This window comes from Giraffa tippelskirchi, chromosome 7, assembly GCF_054371585.1.
Source record: "Giraffa tippelskirchi isolate mGirTip1 chromosome 7, T2T-mGirTip1v1.2.pri, whole genome shotgun sequence".
Taxonomy (NCBI): Eukaryota; Metazoa; Chordata; class Mammalia; order Artiodactyla; family Giraffidae; genus Giraffa; species Giraffa tippelskirchi.
In genome coordinates, this window is record NC_137281.1 from 8323527 (window position 1) to 8346249 (window position 22723).

Consider the following 22723-nt stretch of genomic DNA (forward strand, 5'->3'; position numbering starts at 1 on the left):
TAGAGCCCCAGCTTGGCAACAAGAGAGTAACACCTGCTTGATGCAGCTAGAAAAAGCCCACACACAGCAATGAAGACCCTGTGCAACCAATAAATAAATTAACTTAAAGATACACATTTTTAATCCACCACACATCTACACCCCCCATCTTGTTACTAAACTCCTGGTTCCCTCCCATGACGTCAAACTCAGGTTACCCCAGAGTGTTCTCTGAATGACTTCACGGTTGCCCAATATTATCAATCTTGTGACCCTCTCTTTTTATGGGCAGGCACACTCATCAACAACCTGGGAGAGATTAATGATTGTTCCATGTTGACTATAAAACGCATCTCCCAGTTCAACAGTGACTACGGCTAAAAGCCTCACAAGAGGTAGAAAGAGCTCATTGTCATGACAGGAAATGTTGTGTGGTTTGAAGGGATACCCTTCCCAAACCTGGATTATTCATCTGAAATCCTGAGAGAGGTGCAGGAGACTTTTCTTATTAAAGATGAAGATGTCTTACTGCTGACTTTCCCCAAATCAGGTAAGGAAGCAGGATCAGACACTGACAGGCTGTGGCTACGGCCCTCATTCATTCAGTAGACAGGTGAGCTTTCTGTATGTCGACAATGCATTAGGGAAATAGAAATGTGCACTGATACCACTGATGTTCAGAGAATAGGGTCGAGCCAGGAGGTTACACAGTAAGCTGAGAGCTCAGAGTGGATAATCAAAGGCATCGGAGGAAACCATGAGAATGAGGCATAAGGCAGATTCAGCTGTTTGTAGAGAGGAGTGGAAGAAGATGGAGAGTGAAGTCTGTAGAGGAAGTGGGCCGCTGTTGTTTAGTCGCTCAGTCCTGTCCGCCTCTTTGTGAAACCCCATGAACTGTAGCCCACCGGGCTCCTCTGTCCATGGGATTCTCTAGGTAAGAATACAGGAGAGGGCTGCCATCTCCATCCCCAGGGGCTCTTCCTGACCCAGGGATTGAATCCTAATCTCTTCTGTCTCCTGCACTGGCAGATGGATTCTTTACCACTGAGCCACCAGGGAAGCCCTAGAAGAAGTAGTGGAAGGAGGTAATTCTGTGAGAAGTTGTATGTGTTAATTAGCTTGATAGTGGTAGTCTTTTCACAATGTGACATGAACAGATGAACATGTACACCTTAAATATTCACATTCTTTTTTTAAATAGAATTTTGCTTCTTGCTTTAATTATTGTTCTTGCTTTATTTTGGACTGTGTTAGGTCTTCATTGCTGCGTGGGCTTTCTCTAGTTGCAGTGTGAGGGCTTCTCTTGAGGTAACTTCTCTTGTTGTGGAGCCCGGGTTCTAGGGCTTCAGTGGTTGTGACTCATGGTTCAGTAGTTGCGGTGCAAGGGCGTAGTTGCGGTGCAAGGGCGTAGTTGCCCCACTGCCTGTGGGATTTCCCGGGTCAGGGATCGAACCCACGTCTCCTGCATTGGCAAGCGGATTCTTTACCACTGAGAACCCATGGATGCCTTATTTCTGCTTTATAAGAAAGAGACAATAAGCTCCCTGCTAGCAGAAACAAGTCTTATCCAGTTACTTGTATAATATAATGCCACAATGGAGAGTTTAGTCTTGCCGTGTTGACCCCACTGTTTTTGAACTGAGGGTGTTAAATATATATGTCCTTAACTCGTTAGTAATAAGTCAATAAAACGAGGTGAGAGGGTTGAGGTGAGGAATAAAACATAACTACCACAGCCAAAAAGCAAGGTAGAAGAAATGACATCTAATTTGAGATAAAAAAAAAAAAGAATGAACGTGGGGCTTCCCTGTTCTATCCCTGGTCAGGGAAAATTCCACATCCTGTGGAGCAACTAAGCCTGCACACCACAACTATTGAGCCAGTGCTCTAGGGCCCACAAGCCACAACTGCTGAAGCCTGTGCGCCTAGAACCTGTGCTCCACAAGGAAAGAAGCCACCGCCATGAGAAGGCTTCTCAGTAGCCCCCTGCTCACTGCAACTAGAGAAACATGAGTGCAACAAGGAAGACACAGCACAGCCCTAAATAATAAAATGAATAAATAACTTTTTCAGAAAAAGGAAAGAATTAGCAGCAGGAAAATATAATGTTTTTCTTTTTTCAAAAAAGAATGTGAAATTATTTCTTGAAAAGAGATATTTTCCAGGACTTCCCTGATGGTCCAGTGGTTAACAATCTGCCTGCCAATGCAGGGGACATGGGTTCAGTCCCTGGCCCAGGAAGATCCTCCAAGCTGTGGAGCAATTATGCCCGTGTGCCGCAACCACTGCAGGCTCTAGAGCCCATGCTCTGCAGCAAGAGAAGTCACTGCAATGAGAAGCCCGAGCATCACAACTAGCGAGTAGCCCCCTGCTCACCACAACTGGAGAAGTGCAGCAAGACCTAGCCAAAAACAAATGCATAAATAAATATCACTTTTCAAAGAGGAGAGATTTTCCAGTAAAGGTATCAGCATGGAGAGTGGTCAGGAATTGGAAAAGAACTTAGTAAATTAACTGAACTGAAAAGATATGGATCATATATCTAAGAGTGGCAGGGTCATAGAGGGACTGTGACTGGGCAAGAAACAAGGCTGAAATCATCAGAAGTGCTGTGGTAACGATAAGCCAAGGGCAATGGGAATCTGTTCAAAGGCCAAGAGCAATGGGAACATGTTCAAAGGATTTAAGCAAGTAGCCAAAGCATAGAAGCAACCCAAAGGTCCATTGACAGATGAGTGGATAAACATAATATACAATCCACATATTTAGAATATTATTCAGCCTTAGAAAGGAATGGAGTTCTGACACTTGCTACAACACGGATAAACTATGAAGACATAGTATGTATGGAGTGAAGTGAAAGTTTTAGTCACTCAGTTGTGTCTGATTCTTCGTGATCCCATAGACTCTAGCCCTTCAGGTTCCTCTGTCCATGGGATTCTCCAGGCAAGAATGCTGTAGTTTGTAGCCATTCCCTTCTCCAGGGGATCTTCCTGACCCAGGGATCGAACCCAGGTCTCCTGCATTGCAGGCAGATTCTTTATCATTTAGCCGCCAAGCTCTGCATGGTATGTATGACTCCACTTAAATGAGGTATCAGAAACAGAAAGTAGAATGGTTGCCAGGGACTGGAAGGAGAAGAAAATGAGAAGTTGTTACTTAATGGGCGCAGAGGTTCAACTGTGCAAGATGGAAAAATTCTGGAAATCGTTTGCACAACCATGTAAATATTCTTAACCCTACAGAGCTGTACAGGGCTACCTGGTGGCTCAGTGGTAAAGAGTCTGCCTGCCAACGCAGGAGCCTCGGGTAGAATCCCTGGGTCAATAAGATCCCCTGGAGAAGGAAATGCCAACCCACTCTGGTATTCTTTTCTTTTTTCTTTATTTTTTAAATTAATTGATTTATTTTAATTGGAGTCTAATTACCTTCCAATATTGTAGTGGTTTTTGCTATACATTGACATGAATCAGCCATGGGTGTACATGTGCCCCCCACCCTGAACCCCCTTCCCACCTCCCTCACCATCCCATCCCTCAGAGTCATCCCAGTGTACCAGCTCTGAGCACCCTCTCATGCATCAAACCTGGACTGGCAATCTATTTCACATATGATAATATATATATTTCAATGTTACTCTCTCAAATCATTCCACCCTCGCCTTCTCCCACAGAGTCCAAAAGTCTGTTCTTTACATCTGTGTCTCTTTTGCTGTCTGGCATATAGGGTCATTGTTATCATCTTTCTAAATTCCATATATATGTGTTAATATACTGTATTGGTGTTTTTCTTTCTAACTTACTTCACTCTGTATAATAGGCTCCAGTTTCATCCACCTCATTAGAACTGATTCAGATGCATTCTTTTTAATAGTTGCCACTCTGATATTCTTGCCTGGGAAATCCCATGGACAGAGGAGCCTGGAGGGCTGCAGTCCATGCAGTTGCAAAAAGAGTTGGATATAACTGAGTGGGTAAACAACAACAACTGAACTGTACATTTAAAAATGGTTAAGATGGTACCTTTTATGCTCTGTACACATTATAAGAATTTTTGTAAGTCAGATTATAATGGTTGATCATATTTTTCCTTTTTTTATCTAGGAACGAACTGGTTGATTGAAACTGTCTGCCTGATTTACTCCAAGGGGGATCCCAAGTGGATCCAATCTGAGCCCGTCTGGGACCGCTCCCCCTGGGTAGAGAGTAAGCCTGGGTATGAATTACTAAAGGAGAAGGAAGGCCCACGTCTCATCAGTTCTCACCTCCCCATCCAACTCTTCCCCAAGTCTTTCTTCAAATCCAAGGCCAAGGTCAGTGTACAGTAGTCAAGACAGTCTTCATCAGGGCTTCCCTGGTGGTCCAGTGGTGCTCTATCGCTTAAGTCGTGTCCGACTCTTTGCAACCCCATGGACTGTAGCCTGCCAGACTCCGCTGTCCATGAGATTCTCCAGGCAAGAATACTGGGGTGGGTTGCCATGCCCAACTCCAGGGAATCTTCCCAACCCAGGGATTAAACTCATGTCTCTGGCATCTCTTGCACTGACAGGAAGATTCTTTAGTCTATAATATCCCAGAGGGAACGAACGATACTTTCCTCTTCCTTAGTTAGGGCCTTACTATTGTCCCTGTGACTAGTTCACTGGAACTTTAAAATACATATTTGATTAATGAATATAATAAGTAGTTTATTGAAATAAACCATGAGTTTTAAAGGGCACTTTCTAGGAACTGGTTTTTTCTCCATTTTTATGATGATCAAGAAGGTTGGAAAATGACTTGATTTTTCATAATCCAATTTTTCTCTTTAAGGTGATCTACCTCATCAGAAATCCCAGAGATGTTTTAGTGTCTGGTTATTTTTTCTGGAGGAGTGCAAAATTTGTTAAGAGACCACAGTCACTGGAACAATACTTTGAATGGTTTGTCAAAGGAAATGGTGAGTGAATGTAAAATATGAAAGCTGGGAGTTGTCAGAGTCCTTCATCAGACCTCTTTTTTTAAATTTTAACCAAACTTGATGTCTCTACATCTAACCAATGCATGGGCATAGGGTTCCATCACCACTGGAACCCAAATTTTCTAAATCCACATACTAACTGGTAGAGCAGGAGAACTTCAGCCAGCCCTTTTGTTTGCCCCATCAGAAACTATCCTAGCTATTTTCTGAATCTCCATGACCTCATACTAACACAAAGCACTCACATTCTTCTCCTGTACTCTCCTACATTTGTGGAAGTCAGGAGACTTTCTGAAAGTCAACTTTCATTGGCTTCCTGAACAATACATACAATCCTGACTTTCTACCATTTATGTGTGCATATTTCGAAAAGTCCCTTAATTCTCTCATCCTCTGTGTCTAAAAAATGTGTGCATTACTCCAGGACCTTTGTGGGCTTCCCAGGTGGCTCAGTGGGTAAAGAATCTGGGTGCAATACAGGAGATACAGGTTCTGTCCTTGAGTCAGGAAGATCCCCTGGAGGAGGGCATGACAACCCACTCCAGTATTCTTGCCAGGAAAATCCCATAGACAGAGGAGCCTGGGAAGGCTCCAGTCACTGGGGTCTCAGAGAGTCGGACACAATTGTAGTGACTTAGCATGCATTCACTCAGGACCTCTATTTTTTAAAGTTAATTAATTATTTGGCTGCATCAGGTCTTAGATGTGGAATGTGAATTCTTCCATCTTAGTTCTGGCAGGCAGATACTTCCATCTTAGTTGTGGCAGGCGGGCTGTTCCAACTTAGTTGTGGCTTACAGGTTCTTTCATTGCAGCATGTGGGATCTAGTTCCCTGACCAGGGATAGAACCCTTGTGCCCTGAATTGGAGCACAGAGTCTTAGCCACTGGACCACCAGGGAAAGCCCTCTATACGTTTAACTATGCAGAACTTCTAAGCATTCTCAGATACTTGAAATGTTGCAGTTTTTCTCAAAACTACATGATGAATCTAGTATCTCACCTGTGGTATGTCTCCCTGGCTTCAGATCTGTTTCTTTAACAGCCCATGGACATCTTCACTGGAGAGGGCCATTGTTGTTTAGTCGTTCAGTCATGTCCGATCCTTTTCATAAACTACACAAAATAGCATCTCTCCCCATCTCTATAGTTTCATCTTTTTCCCCCTTAGTACTCATCACCAGTGAGTATGTATTCTATTTCTTTGTTTCTGCCACATGTCTCTCCACTAAAATGTAAAGTCTTTGAGTTCTTCCTTGTTGACTCCAGGCCCTAGGGTGGTGCTTGCCACTTGTGTGTGCACGCTCAGTTGATCAGTCGTGTCCGACTCTTTGCAACCCCCTGGACTGTAGCCCGCCAGGCTCCTCTGTCCACGGAATTGTCCAGGCAAGAATATCGGAGTGGGTTACTAGTCCCTCCTCCAGGAGATTTTCCTGGCCCAGGGATCGAACCCACATCTCTTGCGTCTCTTGCATTGGCAGGCAAATTCTTTAGCACTGCTGCCACCTGGGAAGCCCCATTATCATCAGTGAGAGATGACAAGTGAATCATCAAATACAACATGAAATAAAGCAAAGAGATCTTAGTAATGTCATTAAGAGATCTATTGATGTCACTCTTTGATGCGCACAGAGGGCATCCTGCCATCAGTGGACATTCACTCTGCCTCCTGTCTGCCAACATTCTGCCATAACTCGACATCCTTTCTGCTTCTTGGGCAGCTGAGGACACACTGGTCACCAAGGCAGTTGATGGTGCTGCTGTCAACAAGAGAGAATCTAGTGATGTCCTTGGTCTATAGGAATAATGCTACAGACTCTTTATGGTCCTCATCTGCCTGGTCTTTGGCCCTTCCAGGCTATGGTGCAGTCATCACTTCTGTATTAAACAGTTCAGGTTCCTTCGCTTTTTTTTTTTGCCCTCAACACTAAAGTCCAATTTTCAAACATTGGAGGTTCTATTTTTTATTGAACTGATCCTGAGTGAACTCTTCAGCCATATCTCCTGCTTCGCTTCAGGCTACTCTTTCAGAAAAAGAGCAACAAGACTTCCCTGGTGGTCCAGTGGTTCAGAAGCTGCCTGCCAAGGCAGGTGACATGGGTTCAATCCTTGGTCTGGGAAAATCCCACACGCCATGGGGCAGCTAAGTTAGTGCACTGCAACTACTGAAGCCAGTATTCCCTTCCCGATTTGCTTTCCCAAGGAATAATAATTCCAACAGTAACACGAAGGAAAGATGACGGGGGGTGGGGTGGGGAGAGGGGGACAAGTGTTGTGAGAATGTACCTAACAAGCAAAAATATCTAAATGCTCAACAGATAAGAGGCCAAAAAAGAAAGAAAAAGCCACTTCTCAGACCACATGGCTCTCTGGACAAGATTTCCTTACAGACCCTTGAAATCTGTATACAAAACCTGCTGCAAAGGAATTAGGCTTGCTAAAGGGCAAATGCATGGTGGTGGATACTAGTTATAACAAGCGTAAATGTGCCCAGCATTGTGCTAGCAACTGTGCCCACAGAGTGAGCATAGTTTATGGATCCCTGCTTTCATTCCATGCGTCATCTACTCACTCTTTCTGCCTCCCCTCCATGCAGTGGTATTTGGATCGTGGTTCGACCACTCTCGGGGCTGGATGTCCATGAGAGACAAGGAGAACTTCCTGATACTGAGCTATGAAGAGATGAAATGGGTAACTCTTGCTCTTAGAGTCTACACACTCTCTCTCACCACCATCTTCACTCCCCCCAACTTCCCTCCACTCCTCTTGGTCTCCCTTCCACCTTCTCAAAGTTTAGCCTGCAGTCGATAGGAGTGAGAAGAGCAATACCTGGTCTTCATTGCCTTATTTCTCATTGACACGTCAAAGCTCCATGCTCTCTTTCTTCACTTGGTTTTCTTTGTTTCACCATTAGGTGAAGGGCTTTTTTAAAAAAGAATTTTATTTATGTATTGGCTGTGCTGAGTCTTCATGGCTGTCCTCAAGCTTTCTCTTGCTGCGATGAGCAGGGGGTACTCTTGTTGCAGGGCCCGGATTCTGGAGCACAGGCTCAAAAGTTATGCCACACAGGCTGAGTTGCTCTGAGGCAGGTGGGATCTTCCCAGACCAGGGATCGATCCCATGTTTCCTGAACTGACAAGCAGAATCTTTAACACTGAGCCACCAGGGAAGCCCCTTTGTTTTTTTTATGTTAGGATTTTTGTTCTGTTTTGTCCATGTTGTTCTTGTTGTTGTTATTTTTACAGCTGTGTGATTTCTTTTATTTGATTAATTAATTAATTTTAATTGGAAGCTTATTAACTTACAATATTGTAGTGGTTTTTGTCATACATTAACATGAATCAGCCATGGGTGTACATGCGTCCTCTATCCTGAACCCCCCTCCCACCTCCCTCCCCATCCCATCCCTCACGGTCATCCCAGTGCACCAGCCCTGAGCCCCCTGTTTCATGCATCGAATCTGGACTGACGATCTATTTCACAGATGATAATATATATGTTTCAATGCTATTCTCTCAAATCATCACACCCTTGCCTTCTCCTACAGAGTCCAAAGTCTGTTCTTTACATCTGTGTCTCTTTTGCTGTCTCGCGTATAGGATCATCATTACCATCTTTCTAAATTCCATATATATGCGTTAATATACTGTGTTTTTCTTTCTGACTTATTTCACTCTGTATAATAGGCTCCAGTTTCATCCAACTCATTAGAACTGATTCAAATGCATTCTTTTTAATAGCTGAGTAATATTCCATTGTGTATATGTACCACAACTTTCATATCCATTCATCTGCTGATGGACATCTAGGTTGCTTCCATGTCCTAGCTATTGTAAACAGTGCTGCAATGAACATTGGGGTTCACATATCTCTTTCAATTCTGGTTTCCTTGGTGTGTATGCCCAGCAGTGGGATTTCTGGGTCATATGGCAGTTCTATTTCCAGTTTTTTAAGGAATCTCCATAGTGGCTGTACTAGTTTTCATTCCCACCAACAGTGTAAGAGGGTTCCCTTTTCTCCGCACCCTCTCCATCATTTATTGTTTGTAAACTTTTTGATAGCAGCCATTCTGACCAGCGTGAGATGGTACCTCAATATGGTTTTAATTTGCATTTCTCTGATAATGAGTGATGATGAGCATCTTTTTAGGTGTTTGTTAGCCATCTGTATGTCTTCTTTGGAGAAATGTCTGTTTAGTTCCTTGGCCCATTTTTTGATTGGGTCATTTATTTTTCTGGAATTGAGCTGCATGAGCTGCTTGTATATTTTTGAGATTAATTCTATGTCAGTTGCTTTGTTTGCTATTATTTTCTCTCATTCTGAAGGCTGTCTTTTCACATTGATTATAGTTTCCTTCATTGTGCAAAAGCTTTTAAGTTTAATTAGGTCCCATTTGTTTGTTTTTGCTTTTATTTCCATTACTCTGGGAGGTGGATCATAGAGGATTCAGCTGTGATTTATGTCAGAGAGTGTTTTGCCAATGTTTTCCTCTAGGAGCTTTATAGTTTGTGGTCTTACATTTAGATCTTTGATCCATTTTGAGTTTATTTTTGTGTATGGTGTTAGAAAGAGTTCTAGTTTCATTCTTTTACAAGTGGTTGACCAGTTGCCCCAGCATCAGTTGTTAAAGAGATTATCTTTTCTCTGTTATATATTTTCACCTCCTTTGTCAAAGATAAGGTGTCCATAGGTATGTGGATTTATCTCTGGGCTTCCTATTTTGTTCCATTGATCTATATATCTGTCTTTGTTCCAGTACCATACAGTCTTGATGACAGTAGCTTTGTAGTATAGTCTGAAGTCAGGCAGGTTGATTCCTCCAGTTCCATTCTTCTTTCTCAGGATTGCTTTGGTTATTCAAGGTTTTTCGTATTTCCATACAAATTGTGAAATTATTTGTTCTAGTTCTCTGAAAAATACCGTTGGTAGCTTGATAGAGGTTGCATTGAATCTATAGATTGCTTTGGGTAGTATACTCATTTTCACTATATTGATTCTTCTGATCCATGAACATGGTATATTTCTCCATCTATTTGTGTCCTCTTTGATTGCTTTTATCAGTGTTTTATAGTTTTCTATATATAGGTCTTTTGTTTCTTTAGGTAGCTTTATTCCTAAGTATTTTATTCTTTTCATCACAATGGTGAATGGAATTGTTTCTTTAATTTCTCTTTGTGTTTTCTCATTGTTATTGTATAGGAATGAAAGGGATTTCTGAGTGTGAATTTTATATCCTGAAACTTTACTATATTCATTGATTAGCTCTAGTAATTTTCTGGTGGTATCTTTGGGGTTTTCTATGTAGAGGATCATGTCATCTGAAAACAGTGAGAGTTTTACTTCTTTTCCAATCTGGATTCCTTTTATTTCTTTTTCTTTTCTGATTACTGTGGCTAAAACTTCCAAAACTATGTTGAATAGTAGTGGTGAGAGTGGGCACCCCTGTCTTGTTCCTGGCTTAGTGGAAATGCTTTCAATTTTTCACCATTAAGGATAATGTTTTTCCTGTGGGTTTATCATATATGGCTTTTATTATGTTGAGGTAAGTTCCTTCTATGCCTGCTTCCTGGAGGGTTTTTATCATAAATGGATTTTGAATTTTGTCAAAGGCTTTCTCTGCATCTATTGAGATAATCATATGGTTTTTATCTTTCAATTTGTTAATGTGGTGTATCACATTGATTTTTTTTTTTTTTTTTTTTTTTTTTTTTTATAAATTTATTTATTTTACTTGGGGGCTAATTACTTTACAATATTGTAATAGTTTTTGCCATACATTGACAAGAATCAGCCATGGGTTTACATGTGTTCCCCTTCCCGAACCCCCCACCCACCTCCCTCCCCCTCCCATCCCTCTGGATCATCCCACTGCCCCGGCCCCGAGCCCTTGTCACATGCATCGAACATGGAATGGTGCTCTGTTTCACATATGACAATACACATGTCTCAATGCCATTCTCCCAGAACGTCCCACCCTCACCTTCTCCCTCAGAGTCCATAAAATTGTTCCATGCATCTGTGTCTCTCATTCTGTCCCGCATATAGGGTTATCGTTACCATCTTTCAGATTCCATATATATGCATTAGTATACTGTATTGTTGTTTTTCTTTCTGGCTTACTTCACTCTGTATAATGGGCTCCAGTTTCATCCATCTCAGTAGAACCGGTTCAAATGTATTTTTTTTAATGGCTGAGTAATATTCCATTGTGTATATGTACCACAGCTTCCTTATCCATTCATCTGCTGATGGACATCTAGGTTGCTTCCATGTCCTGGCTATTGTAAACAGTGCTGCGATGAACATTGGGGTACACGCGTCTCTTTCAATTCTGGTTTCCTCGGTGTATATGCCCAGCAGTGGGATTGCTGGGTCATATGGCAGTTCTATTCCCAGTTTTTTAAGGAATCTCCACACTGTTCTCCATAGTGGCTGTACTAGTTTGCATTCCCACCAACAGTGTAAGAGGGTTCCCTTTTCTCCACACCCTCTCCAGCATTTATTGCTTGTAGACTTTTGGATAGCAGCCATTCTGACTGGTGTGAAATGATACCTCATTGTGGTTTTGATTTGCATTTCTCTAATAATGAGTGATGTTGAGCATCTTTTCATGTGTTTGTTAGCCATCTGTATGTCTTCTTTGGAGAAATGTCTGTTTAGTTCTTTGGCCCACTTTTTGATTGGGTCATTTATTTTTCGGGAATTCAGCTGCAGAAGTTGCTTGTATATTTTTGAGATTAATTGTTTGTCTGTTGCTTCATTTGCTATTATTTTCTCCCATTCTGAAGGCTGTCTTTTCACCTTGTTTATAGTTTCCTTTGTTGTGCAAAAGCTTTTAATTTTAATTAGGTCCCATTTGTTTATTTTTGCTTTTATTTCCAATATTCTGGGAGGTGGGTCATGGAGGATCCCGCTGTGATTTATGTCGGAGAGTGTTTTGCCTATGTTTTCCTCTAGGAGTTTTATTGTTTCTGGTCTTACGTTTAGATCTTTAATCCATTTTGAGTTTATTTTTGTGTACGGTGTTAGGAAGTGTTCTAGTTTCATTCTTTTACAAGTGGTTGACCAGTTTTCCCAGCACCACTTGTTAAAGAGGTTGTCTTTTCTCCATTGAATATTCTTGCCTCCTTTGTCGAAGATAAGGTGTCCATATGTGCGTGGGTTTATCTCTGGGCTTTCTATTTTGTTCCATTGATCTATATTTCTATCTTTGTGCCAGTACCATACTGTCTTGATGACTGTGGCTTTGTAGTAGAGTCTGAAGTCAGGCAGGTTGATTCCTCCAGTTCCATTCTTCTTCCTCAAGATTGCTTTGGCTATTCGAGGTTTCTTATATTTCCATACAAATTGTGAGATGATTTGTTCTAGTTCTGTGAAAAATACCATTGGTAGCTTGATAGGGATTGCATTGAATCTGTAGATTGCTTTGGGTAGAATACTCATTTTCACTATATTAATTCTTCCAATCCATGAACACGGTATATTTCTCCATCTGTTTGTGTCCTCTTTGATTTCTTTCATCAGTGTTTTATAGTTTTCTATATATAAGTCTTTTGTTTCTTTAGGTAGATATATTCCTAAGTATTTTATTCTTTTTGATGCAATGGTGAATGGTATTGTTTCCTTAATTTCTCTTTCTGTTTTCTCATTATTGGAGTATAGGAATGCAAGGGATTTCTGTGTGTTAATTTTATATCCTGCAACTTTACTATATTCATTGATCAACTCTAGTAATTTTCTAGTAGAGTCTTTAGGGTTTTCTATGTAGAGGATCATGTCATCTGCAAACAGTGAGAGTTTTACTTCTTCTTTTCCTATCTGTATTCCTTTTATTTCTTTTTCAGCTCTGATTGCTGTGGCCAAAACTTCCAAAACTATGTTGAATAGTAGTGGTGAAAGTGGGCATCCTTGCCTTGTTCCTGACTTTAGGGGAAATGCTTTCAATTTTTCACCATTGAGGATAATGTTTGCTGTGGGTTTGTCATATATAGCTTTTATTATGTTGAGATATGTTCCTTCTATTCCTGCTTTCTGGAGGGTTTTAATCATAAATGGATGCTGAATTTTGTCAAAGGCTTTTTCTGCATCTATTGAGATAACCATATGGTTTTTTTCTTTCAATTTGTTAATGTGGTGTATTACATTGATTGATTTGCGGATGTTAAAAAAACCTTGCATTCCTGGGATAAAGCCCACTTGGTCATGATGTATGATCTTTTTAATATGATGTTGGATTCTGTTTGCTAGAATTTTATTAAGGATTTTTGCATCTATGTTCATCAGTGATATTGGCCTGTAGTTTTCCTTTTTTGTGACATCTTTGTCTAGTTTTGGAATTAGGGTGATGGTGGCCTCATAGAATGAGTTTGGAAGTTTACCATCTTCTGCAATTTTCTGGAAGAGTTTGAGCAGGATAGGTGTTAGCTCTTCTCTAAATTTTTGGTAGAATTCCGCTGTGAAGCCGTCTGGCCCTGGGCTTTTGTTTGCTGGAAGATTTCTGATTACACTTTCGATTTCCGTGCTTGTGATGGGTCTGTTAAGATCTTCTATTTCTTCCTGGTTCAGTTTTGGAAAGTTATACTTTTCTAAGAATTTGTCCATTTCTTCCAAGTTGTCCATTTTATTGGCATATAGCTGTTGGTAGTAGTCTCTTATGATCCTTTGTATTTCTGTGGAATCTGTTGTGATCTCTCCATTTTCATTTCTAATTTTGTTGATCTGATTCTTCTCCCTTTGTTTCTTGATGAGTCTGGCTAATGGCTTATCAATTTTGTTTATCTTCTCGAAAAACCAGCTTTTAGTTTTGTTGATTTTTGCTATGGTCTCTTTTGTTTCTTTTGCATTTATTTCTGCCCTAATTTTTAAGATTTCTTTCCTTCTACTGACCCTGGGGTTTTTCATTTCTTCCTTCTCTAGTTGCTTTAGGTGTAGAGTTAGTTGATTTATTTGATTTTTTTCTTGTTTCTTGAGGTACGCCTGTATTGCTATGAACCTTCCCCTTAGTATTGCTTTTACAGTGTCCCATAGGTTTTGGGTTGTTGTGTTTTCATTTTCATTCGTTTCTATGCATAATTTTATTTCTTTTTTGATTTCTTCTGTGATTTGTTGGTTATTCAGAAGCGTGTTGTTTAGCCTCCATATGTTGGAACTTTTAATAGTTTTTTTCCTGTAATTGAGGTCTAATCTTACTGCATTGTGGTCAGAGAAGATGGCTGGGATGATTTCAATTTTTTTGAATTTACCAAGGCTAGATTTATGGCCCAGGATGTGATCTATCCTGGAGATCACATTGATTTATTTGCGAATATTGAGGAATACTTGCATCCCTGGGATAAAGCCCATTTGGTCATGATGTATGATCTTTTAATATGTTGTTGGATTCTGTTTGCTAGAATTTTGTTAAGGATTTTTGCATCTATGTTCATCAGTGATATTGGCCTGTAGTTTCCTTTTTTTGTGGCATCTTTGTCTGGTTTTGGTATTAGGGTGATGGTCCCCTCATAGAATGAGATTGGCAGTTTACCTTCCTTTGAAATTTTCCGGAAGAGATTGAGTACGATAAGTGTTAGCTCTTCTCTAAATTTTTGGTAGAATTCACCTGTGAAGCCATCTGGTCCTGGGCTTTTGTTTTTTGGAAGATTTTTATTACAGTTTCGATTTCCGTGCTTGTGATGGGTCTGTTAAGATTTTCTATTTGTTCCTGGTTCAGTTTCAGAAGGTTATACTTCTCTAAGGATTCGGCCATTTCTTCCAAGTTGTCCATTTTATTGGCATATAGTTGCTGATGCTGCTCCTGCTGCTGTTAAGTCGATTCAGTCATGTCCGACTCTGTGTGACCCCATAGACGGCAGCCCACCAGGCTCCGCCGTCCCTGGGACTCTCCAGGCAAGAACACTGGAGTGGGTTGCCATGTCCTTCTCCAACGCATGAAAGTGAAAAGTGAAAGTGAAGTCGCTCAGTCGTGTCCAACTCTTTGCGACCCCACGGACTGCAGCCTACCAGGCTCCTCCATCCGTGGGATTCTCCAGGCAAGAGTACTGGAGTGGGTTGCTATTTCCTTCTCCAATAGTTGCTGATAGTACTCTCTTATGATCCTTTGTATTTCTGTGTTGTTTGTTATGATTTCTCCATTTTCATTTCTAATTTTGTTGATTTTATTCTTCCCCCTTTTTTTCTTGATGAGTCTGGCTAATGGTTTGTCTACTATGTTTATCTTCTCAAAGAACCAGCTTTCAGTTTTGTTGATTTTTGCTATAGTCTCCTTTGTTTCTTTTTCATTTATTTCTGCTCTAATTTTTTTGATTTCTTTCCTTCTACTAACCCTGGGGTTCTTCATTTCTTCTTTTTCTAGTTGCTTTGGGTATAAAGTTAGGTTACTTATTTGATCTTTCTCTTGTATCTTGAGGTAAGCTTGTATTGCTATGAACCGTCCCCTTAGCACTGCTTTTACTGAATCCCATAGGTTTTGGGTTGTTGTGTTTTCATTTTCATTTGTTTCTATGCATATTTTTATTTCTTTTTCGATTTCTTGTGTGATTTGTTGGTTATTCAGAAGCGTGTTGTTTAACCTCCATATGTTTGTATTTTTAGCAGTTTCTTTCCTGTAGTTGACATCTAATCTTACTGCATCATGATCAGAAAAGATGCTTGAAATGATTTCAATTTTTTAAACTTTACCAAGGCTAGATTTATGGCCAGGATGTGATCTATCTTGGAGAAGTTTCCATGTGCATTTGAGAAAAAGGTGAAATTCATTATTTTGTGGTGAAACATCCTAGATTTCAATTAGGTCTAACTGGTCTATTGTATCATTTAAAGTTTGTGTTTATAAACCTTTTCTGTGTTTCCTGTCTAGAGAAGATCCTTTAGCATTTGTTGAAGAGCTTGTTTGGTGGTGCTGAATCCTCTCAGCTTTTGCTTGTCTGTAAAGTTTTTGATTTCTCCTTCATATTTGAATGAGATCCTTGCTGGGTATAGCAATCTGGGTTGTAGGTTTTTCTCTTTCATCACTTTAAGTATGTCCTGCCAGTCACTTCTGGTCTGAAGAGTTTCTATTGAAAGATCAGCTGTTATCCTTATGGGAATCCCCTTGTGTGCTATTTGTTGCTTTACCCTTGCTGCTTTTAATATTTGCTGTCTGTGTTTGATCTTCATTAATTTGACTAATATGTGTCTTGGGGTGTTTTGCCTTGGGTTTATCCAGTTTGGGACCCTCTGGGCTTCTTGGACTTGAGTGGCTATTTCCTACCCCATTTTAGGGAAGTTTTCAACTGGTATCTCTTCAAGTATTTTTTCATGGCCTTTCTTTTTGTCTTCTTCTGGGACTCCTATGATTCAAATGTTGGGGTGTTTTACATTGTCCCAGAGGTCTCTGAGGTTGTCCTCGTTTCTTTTAATTCTTTTTTCCTCTCTGCTTCATTTATTTCCACCATTCTATCTTCCACATCACTTATCCTATCTTCTGCCTCAGTTATTCTAGTGTTGGGTCCCTCCAGAGTGCTTTTGATCTCAGTTATTGCATTATTCATTATTGACTGACTCTTTTTTATTTCTTCTAGGTCCTTGTTAAACATTTCTTGCATCTCTCAATCCTTGTCTCCAGTCTATTTATCTGTAACTCCATTCTGTTTTCAAGATTTTGGATCATCTTTACGATCATTATTCTGAATTCTTTTTCAGGTAGACTCCCTGTCTCCTCCTCTTTTGTTTGGTTTGGTGGGCATTTATCATGTTTTTTACCTGCTGAATATTTCTCTGCCTTTTCATTTTGTTTAGATTGCTCTGTTTGGGGTGGCCTTTCTGTGTGCTGGAAGTTTGTGATTCCTCTTTATTGTGGAGGTTGCTCCCTGTGGGTGGGATTATGCTAGTGGCTTGTCAAGGTTTCCTGGTTAGGGAAGCTTGCATCAGTGTTCTGGTGGGTAGAGCTGGATCTCTTCTCTCTGAAGTGCGATGAAGTGTCCAGTAGTGAGTTTTGAGGTATCTATGATAGGTTTGGTGTGACTTTGGGCAGCCTATACTTTAATGCTCAGGGCCATGTTCCTGCATTGCTGGAGAATTAGCATGGTATGTTTTGCTCTGGAACTTGTTGGCTCTTGGGTAGAGCTTGGTTTCAGTGTAGGTATGGAAGCTTTTGGATGAGCTCTTGTCGATTAATATTCCCTGGAGTTAGGAGCTCTCTGGTGTTCTCAAGTTTTGGATTTAAGCCTCCTGCCTCTGGCTTTTAGTCTCATACTTTGAGTAGCCTCAAGATTTCTCCATACATACAGCACTGATGATAAAACATATAGGTTAATGGTGAAAAGATTCTCCACAGTTAGGGACAGCCAGAGAGGGTCACAGAGTTACATAAAGAAGAGAAGAGGGAGAAGGGTGATAGAGGTGACCAGGAAGAGAAAAGGGGAGGTCAAAGGGGGGGAGACCAATCTAGCCAGTAATCAGTTCCCTATGTGCTCTCCACAGTGTGGAACACCCAGAGAGGTTCATGGACTTGCATAGTGAAGAGAAGAGGGAGAAGGGAGATAGAGGTGACCAGGAGGAGAAGAAGGGCTGCCAAAAGAGGGGAGACCAATCTAGCCAGTAATCAGTTCCCTAAGTGTTCTCTACAGCCTGGAACACCCAGAGAGATTCACAGAGTTAAGTAGAGAAGAGAAGGGGGAAGGAGGAAATAGAGGTGACCTGGGGGAAAAAAGGGAGAGTCTAAAGGGGAGAGAGCAATCAAGCCAGTAATCACATCCCTAAGTAAAAATAGGTACTGGAGATTAGATTCTTAAAGGTACAAAATTGGTAACAAATACCAAAAAACAAAGATGAAAAATCTAGAGTAAAGGTTAAACTCTCAAAAATACAATATTAAAAATACAAAACAATATCAATCACAAAAATTATAAAAAATATATGTGTTAAATTTGCTTTAAAAATAGGGTCTTTTTTTTTTTGCAAGGTAATAGTAGGTTATAAAATTGAAAATTAAGGAGTAATAAAGAACTTAAAAATAAAAAACTAAAAAATGATAATAGTAAAAATATATCTAGGAATTTCTCTGGAGCTATTGAGGACAGTGTGGGGTCAGTTCAGTTTCAGATAGTTCCTTGTTCCAGCTTATACTTCTCAAGGTCTGTAGGCCCCTCCTAATGCTTAGTCAATGCTAACTACAGGGCTTTAATCTGTTACACCTGTCACTTTCAGAGCAGCTCCCTCTTTGCTTATTTTGGCTTCCTCTGTTTGCAGGTCTCTTCAGTATCTAATTTCCGCCCTGACACAAGGGGGCGAAGGTGGTCACTTATTTAGGCTCACTTGTTCAGTTGTGCTGTAGGGAGGGAGGAACACTGCAAACAATTATCACTGGCGTGTGTGGGGAGTGCTCACAGTGTCTGGGCCACAATGAGTTTGCCCCCGCTCACTCCCTTGTGGCTCTTGTGTCCCTTGTGGCTCAGCTGGTAAAGAATCTGTCTGCAATGTGGGAGACCTGGGTTCAGTCCCTGAGTTGGGAAGATCCCCTGGAGAAGGGAAAGGCTACCCAATCCAGTATTCTGGCCTGGAGAATTCCATGGACTGTATAGTCCATAGGATTGCAAAGAGTTGGACACGACTGAGCGACTTTCACTTTCACTTTCATGGCCCTTGTGCTTTCCCGGTCTACACTGCTCAGACTCCAGGTTGCTCTGAAGGGGAAGTGTCCAAAGCGGGCCCTGGGTTGCGTGCACTTCCCAGGTCTAAGCTGCTCAGGTTCAGGTTCTCGGGTACTCCACAAAGGTAGAGACTCGGTTGGGCCTGTGTTTTGTGCCCTTCCCAGGTCCAAGGAGCCCAGGCGACCAGGTGCTTGGCCAGCATACTATCCCAGGTCTGCAGTGTGTCTTATCATCTCCCTGCTCCCAGCCGCTCAGTTTCCTGGGTGCGCCGCAAGAGCGCCATCTCAGGTGTGCCATGTGTCTCCTCTGGGGGGCTGATCTCAGGCTGTGACCCTCCTGGCAGATGTCAACCATCCAGGATCCCAGGAAGACTTGGTTAGCAACTGGGAGCCTGCTCACAGTTTGGTATAGGATGCCGTCTCTGGGGCCAAGATTTCCCCCTGCCTTCCGGCTCTGGCTGTCGCACACCTGCCTCTCTGCCTCTGGCATGGAGAAGAGCTAGTCCACAGCCAGCTAGCTCTCCTATTGTATTCACTCAATCCTTTGTTCTGGGAGCCGGCCAGGCTGTGCCTTAGGTTAGAGCTTTTCGCTCTCTCTCTCTCTCTTTCTCTCTCTCTTTTTTCCTCTCTCTCTGGCTGTCCCACAGTTTGGGATGCTATCTCACATTAGCTCCTTCAGATTGTCCTCTGGGCATTCAGGCCCGGTCCTTACCCTAAGCATGCAACCCACACCTCCCCCAGTCCTTACCCTAAGCATGCAACCCACACCTCCCCCGCTCGCTGGTGGCAAACGCGAGCGACTGGGCTATTTCTCCGCTGGGAGTTGTGCTTAAGGCACATATTCTGTGGGCTTTTTTTCCCCCTCCCGGTTATGTTGCCCTCTGAGATTCCAAAACTCCCCACAGACCCGATGGTGAGAGGTTTTCCTGGTGTTTGGAAACTTCTCCTCCTTCACAACTCCCTCCCTGGGATGGATCTCCATCCCTAACAATTTTGTCTCTCTTTTTGTCTTTTATATTTGTCCTAACTCCTTTTGAAGAGAATGGGCTACCTTTCTGGGTGCCTGGAGTCCTCTGTCACCATTCAGAAGCTGTTTTGTAGAAGTTGCTCAGCATTCAAATGATCTTTTGATGAATTTGTGGGGGATAAAGTGGTCTCCCCGTCCTATTCCTCCACCATCTTAGGACTGCCCCAGGTGTGTTAGACCATACTGAAGTCTCATGGAATAAAGAAAAAATTTAAAGCATTATAGCTCTAAGAGGAAAGTCTGATTCAAAACAAAGCCTTTCCAGCTTTAAAATCCTTTTTCTTATCATAATTGCCCAAGATCATGTGCCAAGTATTGAGATAATAAATAAGAAGATATGATAAAGCTCTCTTGTGTTATTCAAATGTTAGTTGTGAAAAACAGCATCATTTGGGCACATAGCCAAGGCTGGAAATCAATTCCTTAAATTTTTGTCAAATTCTCCCTGAAACCCTCTTGCCTAACCTGATCATAATTATCTAGAAGCCCTTCTTAAGCCTCTCTAGAAAACCCAGCATTTTAGTGTTTGAAGATGTCCTGAATTCAACTATACTGGGAAATCCATCATGGTCTTTCCATCTATTTTTTCACTTTTCTCTAAATCATTTTTAAATGTTTCAAAAATTTTATTGACATATAGTTGCTTTACAGTGTGTATAGCTTCTAGTGTAAAGTGAATCAGCTATACCTTTGCATATATCCCCTTTTTTTTGTATTTTCTTCCCGTCTAAGTCACCACAGAGCATTGACTAGAGTTCTCTGTGTCATACAACAGGTTCTCATTAGTTACCTATTCTTTGCTTAGTATCAATAGTGTCTGTGTGTCAATGTGAATCTCGCAGTTCATCCACTCTGGACTCATCCAACTCTATCTCTACTCACATCTCTACATTTCTTTCCTCTTTTCCTCTCCCCTCTCCTCCTCCTCTTTCTACTGTCTCTTCCCCCTCATCTCTTTTCTATGTTCTTGCTCTTTCACATAATCTCTCAGATTTTCTCTTCTTCTAGGACACGAGAAGCACTGTGGAGAAGATCTGCCAATTCCTGGGCAAGAAACTAGGACCAGAAGAACTGAACTCAGTCCTCAAAAACAGTTCTTTCCAGGCCATGAAAGAAAACAATATGTCCAATTTTTCCCTCCTGAAGGGTCAGTATTTAGAGGAGGATGGAGAACTTTTGAGAAAAGGTAAAAGAAAACAAGCTGCCTTCAAAATGAATCAGAATATGTAGAGATTATTCTTGGCTTATAATAGGGCACTAACCATTGGGAGTAGGGACTGTTTGAATTTATCAACTTAAATTGCTCATCATTTGAGATTGTCTCTTGTGAGCCCTTATCAGGGCATCTCTTTTTAGAGTACTGATGTGGGCTGCAGGTGCTTGAGAAAGTTTTTTATTTTAAGATTAATTTATTTTGGTGTGGACCATTTTGAAGTCTTTATTGAACTTGTTACAGTATTGTTTCTGTTTTATGTCTTGGTTATTTGGCTGCAAAACAAATAATGGCATGACCAAATAAATAATAAACAATTAAAGAAAAACAGAGAAGACTAATTAGACATCTAATACAATAATGCAGGTGAGAAATGATGTTGGCTTGGACGGACACGGTAGAAATAGAAATTGTGAAAAGTGACTAGACACTGGTTATTACAGACCCCATGGACATCTGTCCATGAGATTCTCCAGGCAAAAATAGTGGAGTGATTTGTTATGCCCTCCTCCAGGGGATCTTCCTAACCCAGATATTGAACCTGGGTCTCCTACATTGCAAGCAGATTCTTTACTGTTTGAGTCACCAGGGGAGATCTGTTATAGAAAATAGAGCAGTGTTATTGCTGATGAATTTCATTCAAGATGAGAGAAGAGAAGGCAGGAAATTGTTCCAAGCAGGCAGAAGTGTAAATGAGTATGACCATTATGCATATGAAAACAACAAACCATTGGTCATTCTGCTATATTAACTGGGACTTCCATGTCAAACAGACAGAAGGAAATAAATTGATGGCCTTCCTGATGGCCTAGTGGATAAGAATCTGCCTGCCAATGCAGGGGACACAGGTTTGATTAGTTGCCATTGGCTGTGGGCAACTAAGCGAATGCACCACAACTGCTGAGCCCAAGCTCTAGAGCACATGCTCAGCAACAAGAGAAGCCCGCGCAGCACAACTAGAGAGTAGCCCGTGCTCATTGCAACTGGAGAAAGCTGGTGCAGTGCAACAAAGCCTCAGCACAGCCATAAATAGATAAAATTTTTAAATATATAAAATAAAACATGTAAGAATGTGTCATGTACTACTTAATAGCAATAAATTAAAAGAAAGAGATCTAGAAGACATATATTGGAGTCTTGAGACTGACCCCTAGATCTGACGTGAGTCTCTATTTTATGTTTGTCAGGCGTGACTGGGGACTGGAAAAATTACTTCACGGTGGCCCAAGCTGAAACTTTTGATAAACTATTCCAGGAGAAGATGGCAGACCTTCCTCAAGATCTGTTCCTTTGGAAATAATGATCTAAAACTTCTGGATCTTATATGGACAATGATAATTGCTCTCCTGTCCTCATATATGTGAAGGACTAGGAGTAATTGCATAAAACCTGTTATTTCATCCTGGTGTTTCAATTGATTCAATCTCTGCATCTTTGAGGACCTGACTATTAAAATTATCAGTTCAGTTCAGTTCAGTTCAGTTCAGTCGCTCAGTCTTGTCCGACTCTTTGCGACCCCATGAATTGCAGCACGCCAGGCCTCCCTGTCCATCACCAACTCCCGGAGTTTACCCAAACCCATGTCCATCGAGTCGGTGATGCCATCCAACCATCTCATCCTCTGTCATCCCTTCTCCTCCTGCCCCCAATCCTTCCTAGCATTAGGGTCTTTTCCAATGAGTCAATTCTTTGCATGAGGTGGCCAAAGTATTGGAGTTTCAGCTTCAACATCAGTCCTTCCAATGAACACCCAGGACTGATCTCCTTTAGGATGGACTGGTTGGATCTCCTTGCAGTCCAAGGGACTCTCAAGAGTCTTCTCCAACACCACAGTTCAAAAGCATCAATTCTGCAGTGCTCAGCCTTCTTCACCGTTCAACTCTCACATCCATACATGACCACTGGAAAAACCATAACCT

General features: G+C 41.3%; 1 protein-coding gene across 1 annotated transcript; it reads left to right on the forward strand.

Moving 5' to 3' along the window:
* Nucleotides 1–354: 354 nt before the first annotated feature.
* Nucleotides 355–22266, forward strand: LOC145514900 (sulfotransferase 2A1-like). The gene is made up of 6 exons (XM_081513895.1): nt 355–529; nt 4083–4291; nt 4791–4917; nt 7534–7628; nt 20600–20777; nt 21992–22266. Exons 1-6 carry the CDS (start codon nt 394–396, stop codon nt 22102–22104), a joined length of 858 nt encoding a protein of 285 aa, XP_081370021.1. The 5' UTR covers nt 355–393; the 3' UTR covers nt 22105–22266.
* Nucleotides 22267–22723: the final 457 nt, after the last annotated feature.

Excerpts from the sequence above, each read along its gene's own strand:
- LOC145514900 (XM_081513895.1), top strand. The coding sequence starts at position 394 with ATGACAGGAAATGTTGTGTGGTTTGAAGGGATACCCTTCCCAAACCTG. Across the intron at positions 530-4,082 it reads GCTGACTTTCCCCAAATCAG|GAACGAACTGGTTGATTGAA; the intron begins GTAAGGAAGCAG and ends TTTTTTATCTAG. Across the intron at positions 4,918-7,533 it reads ATGGTTTGTCAAAGGAAATG|TGGTATTTGGATCGTGGTTC; the intron begins GTGAGTGAATGT and ends CCCTCCATGCAG.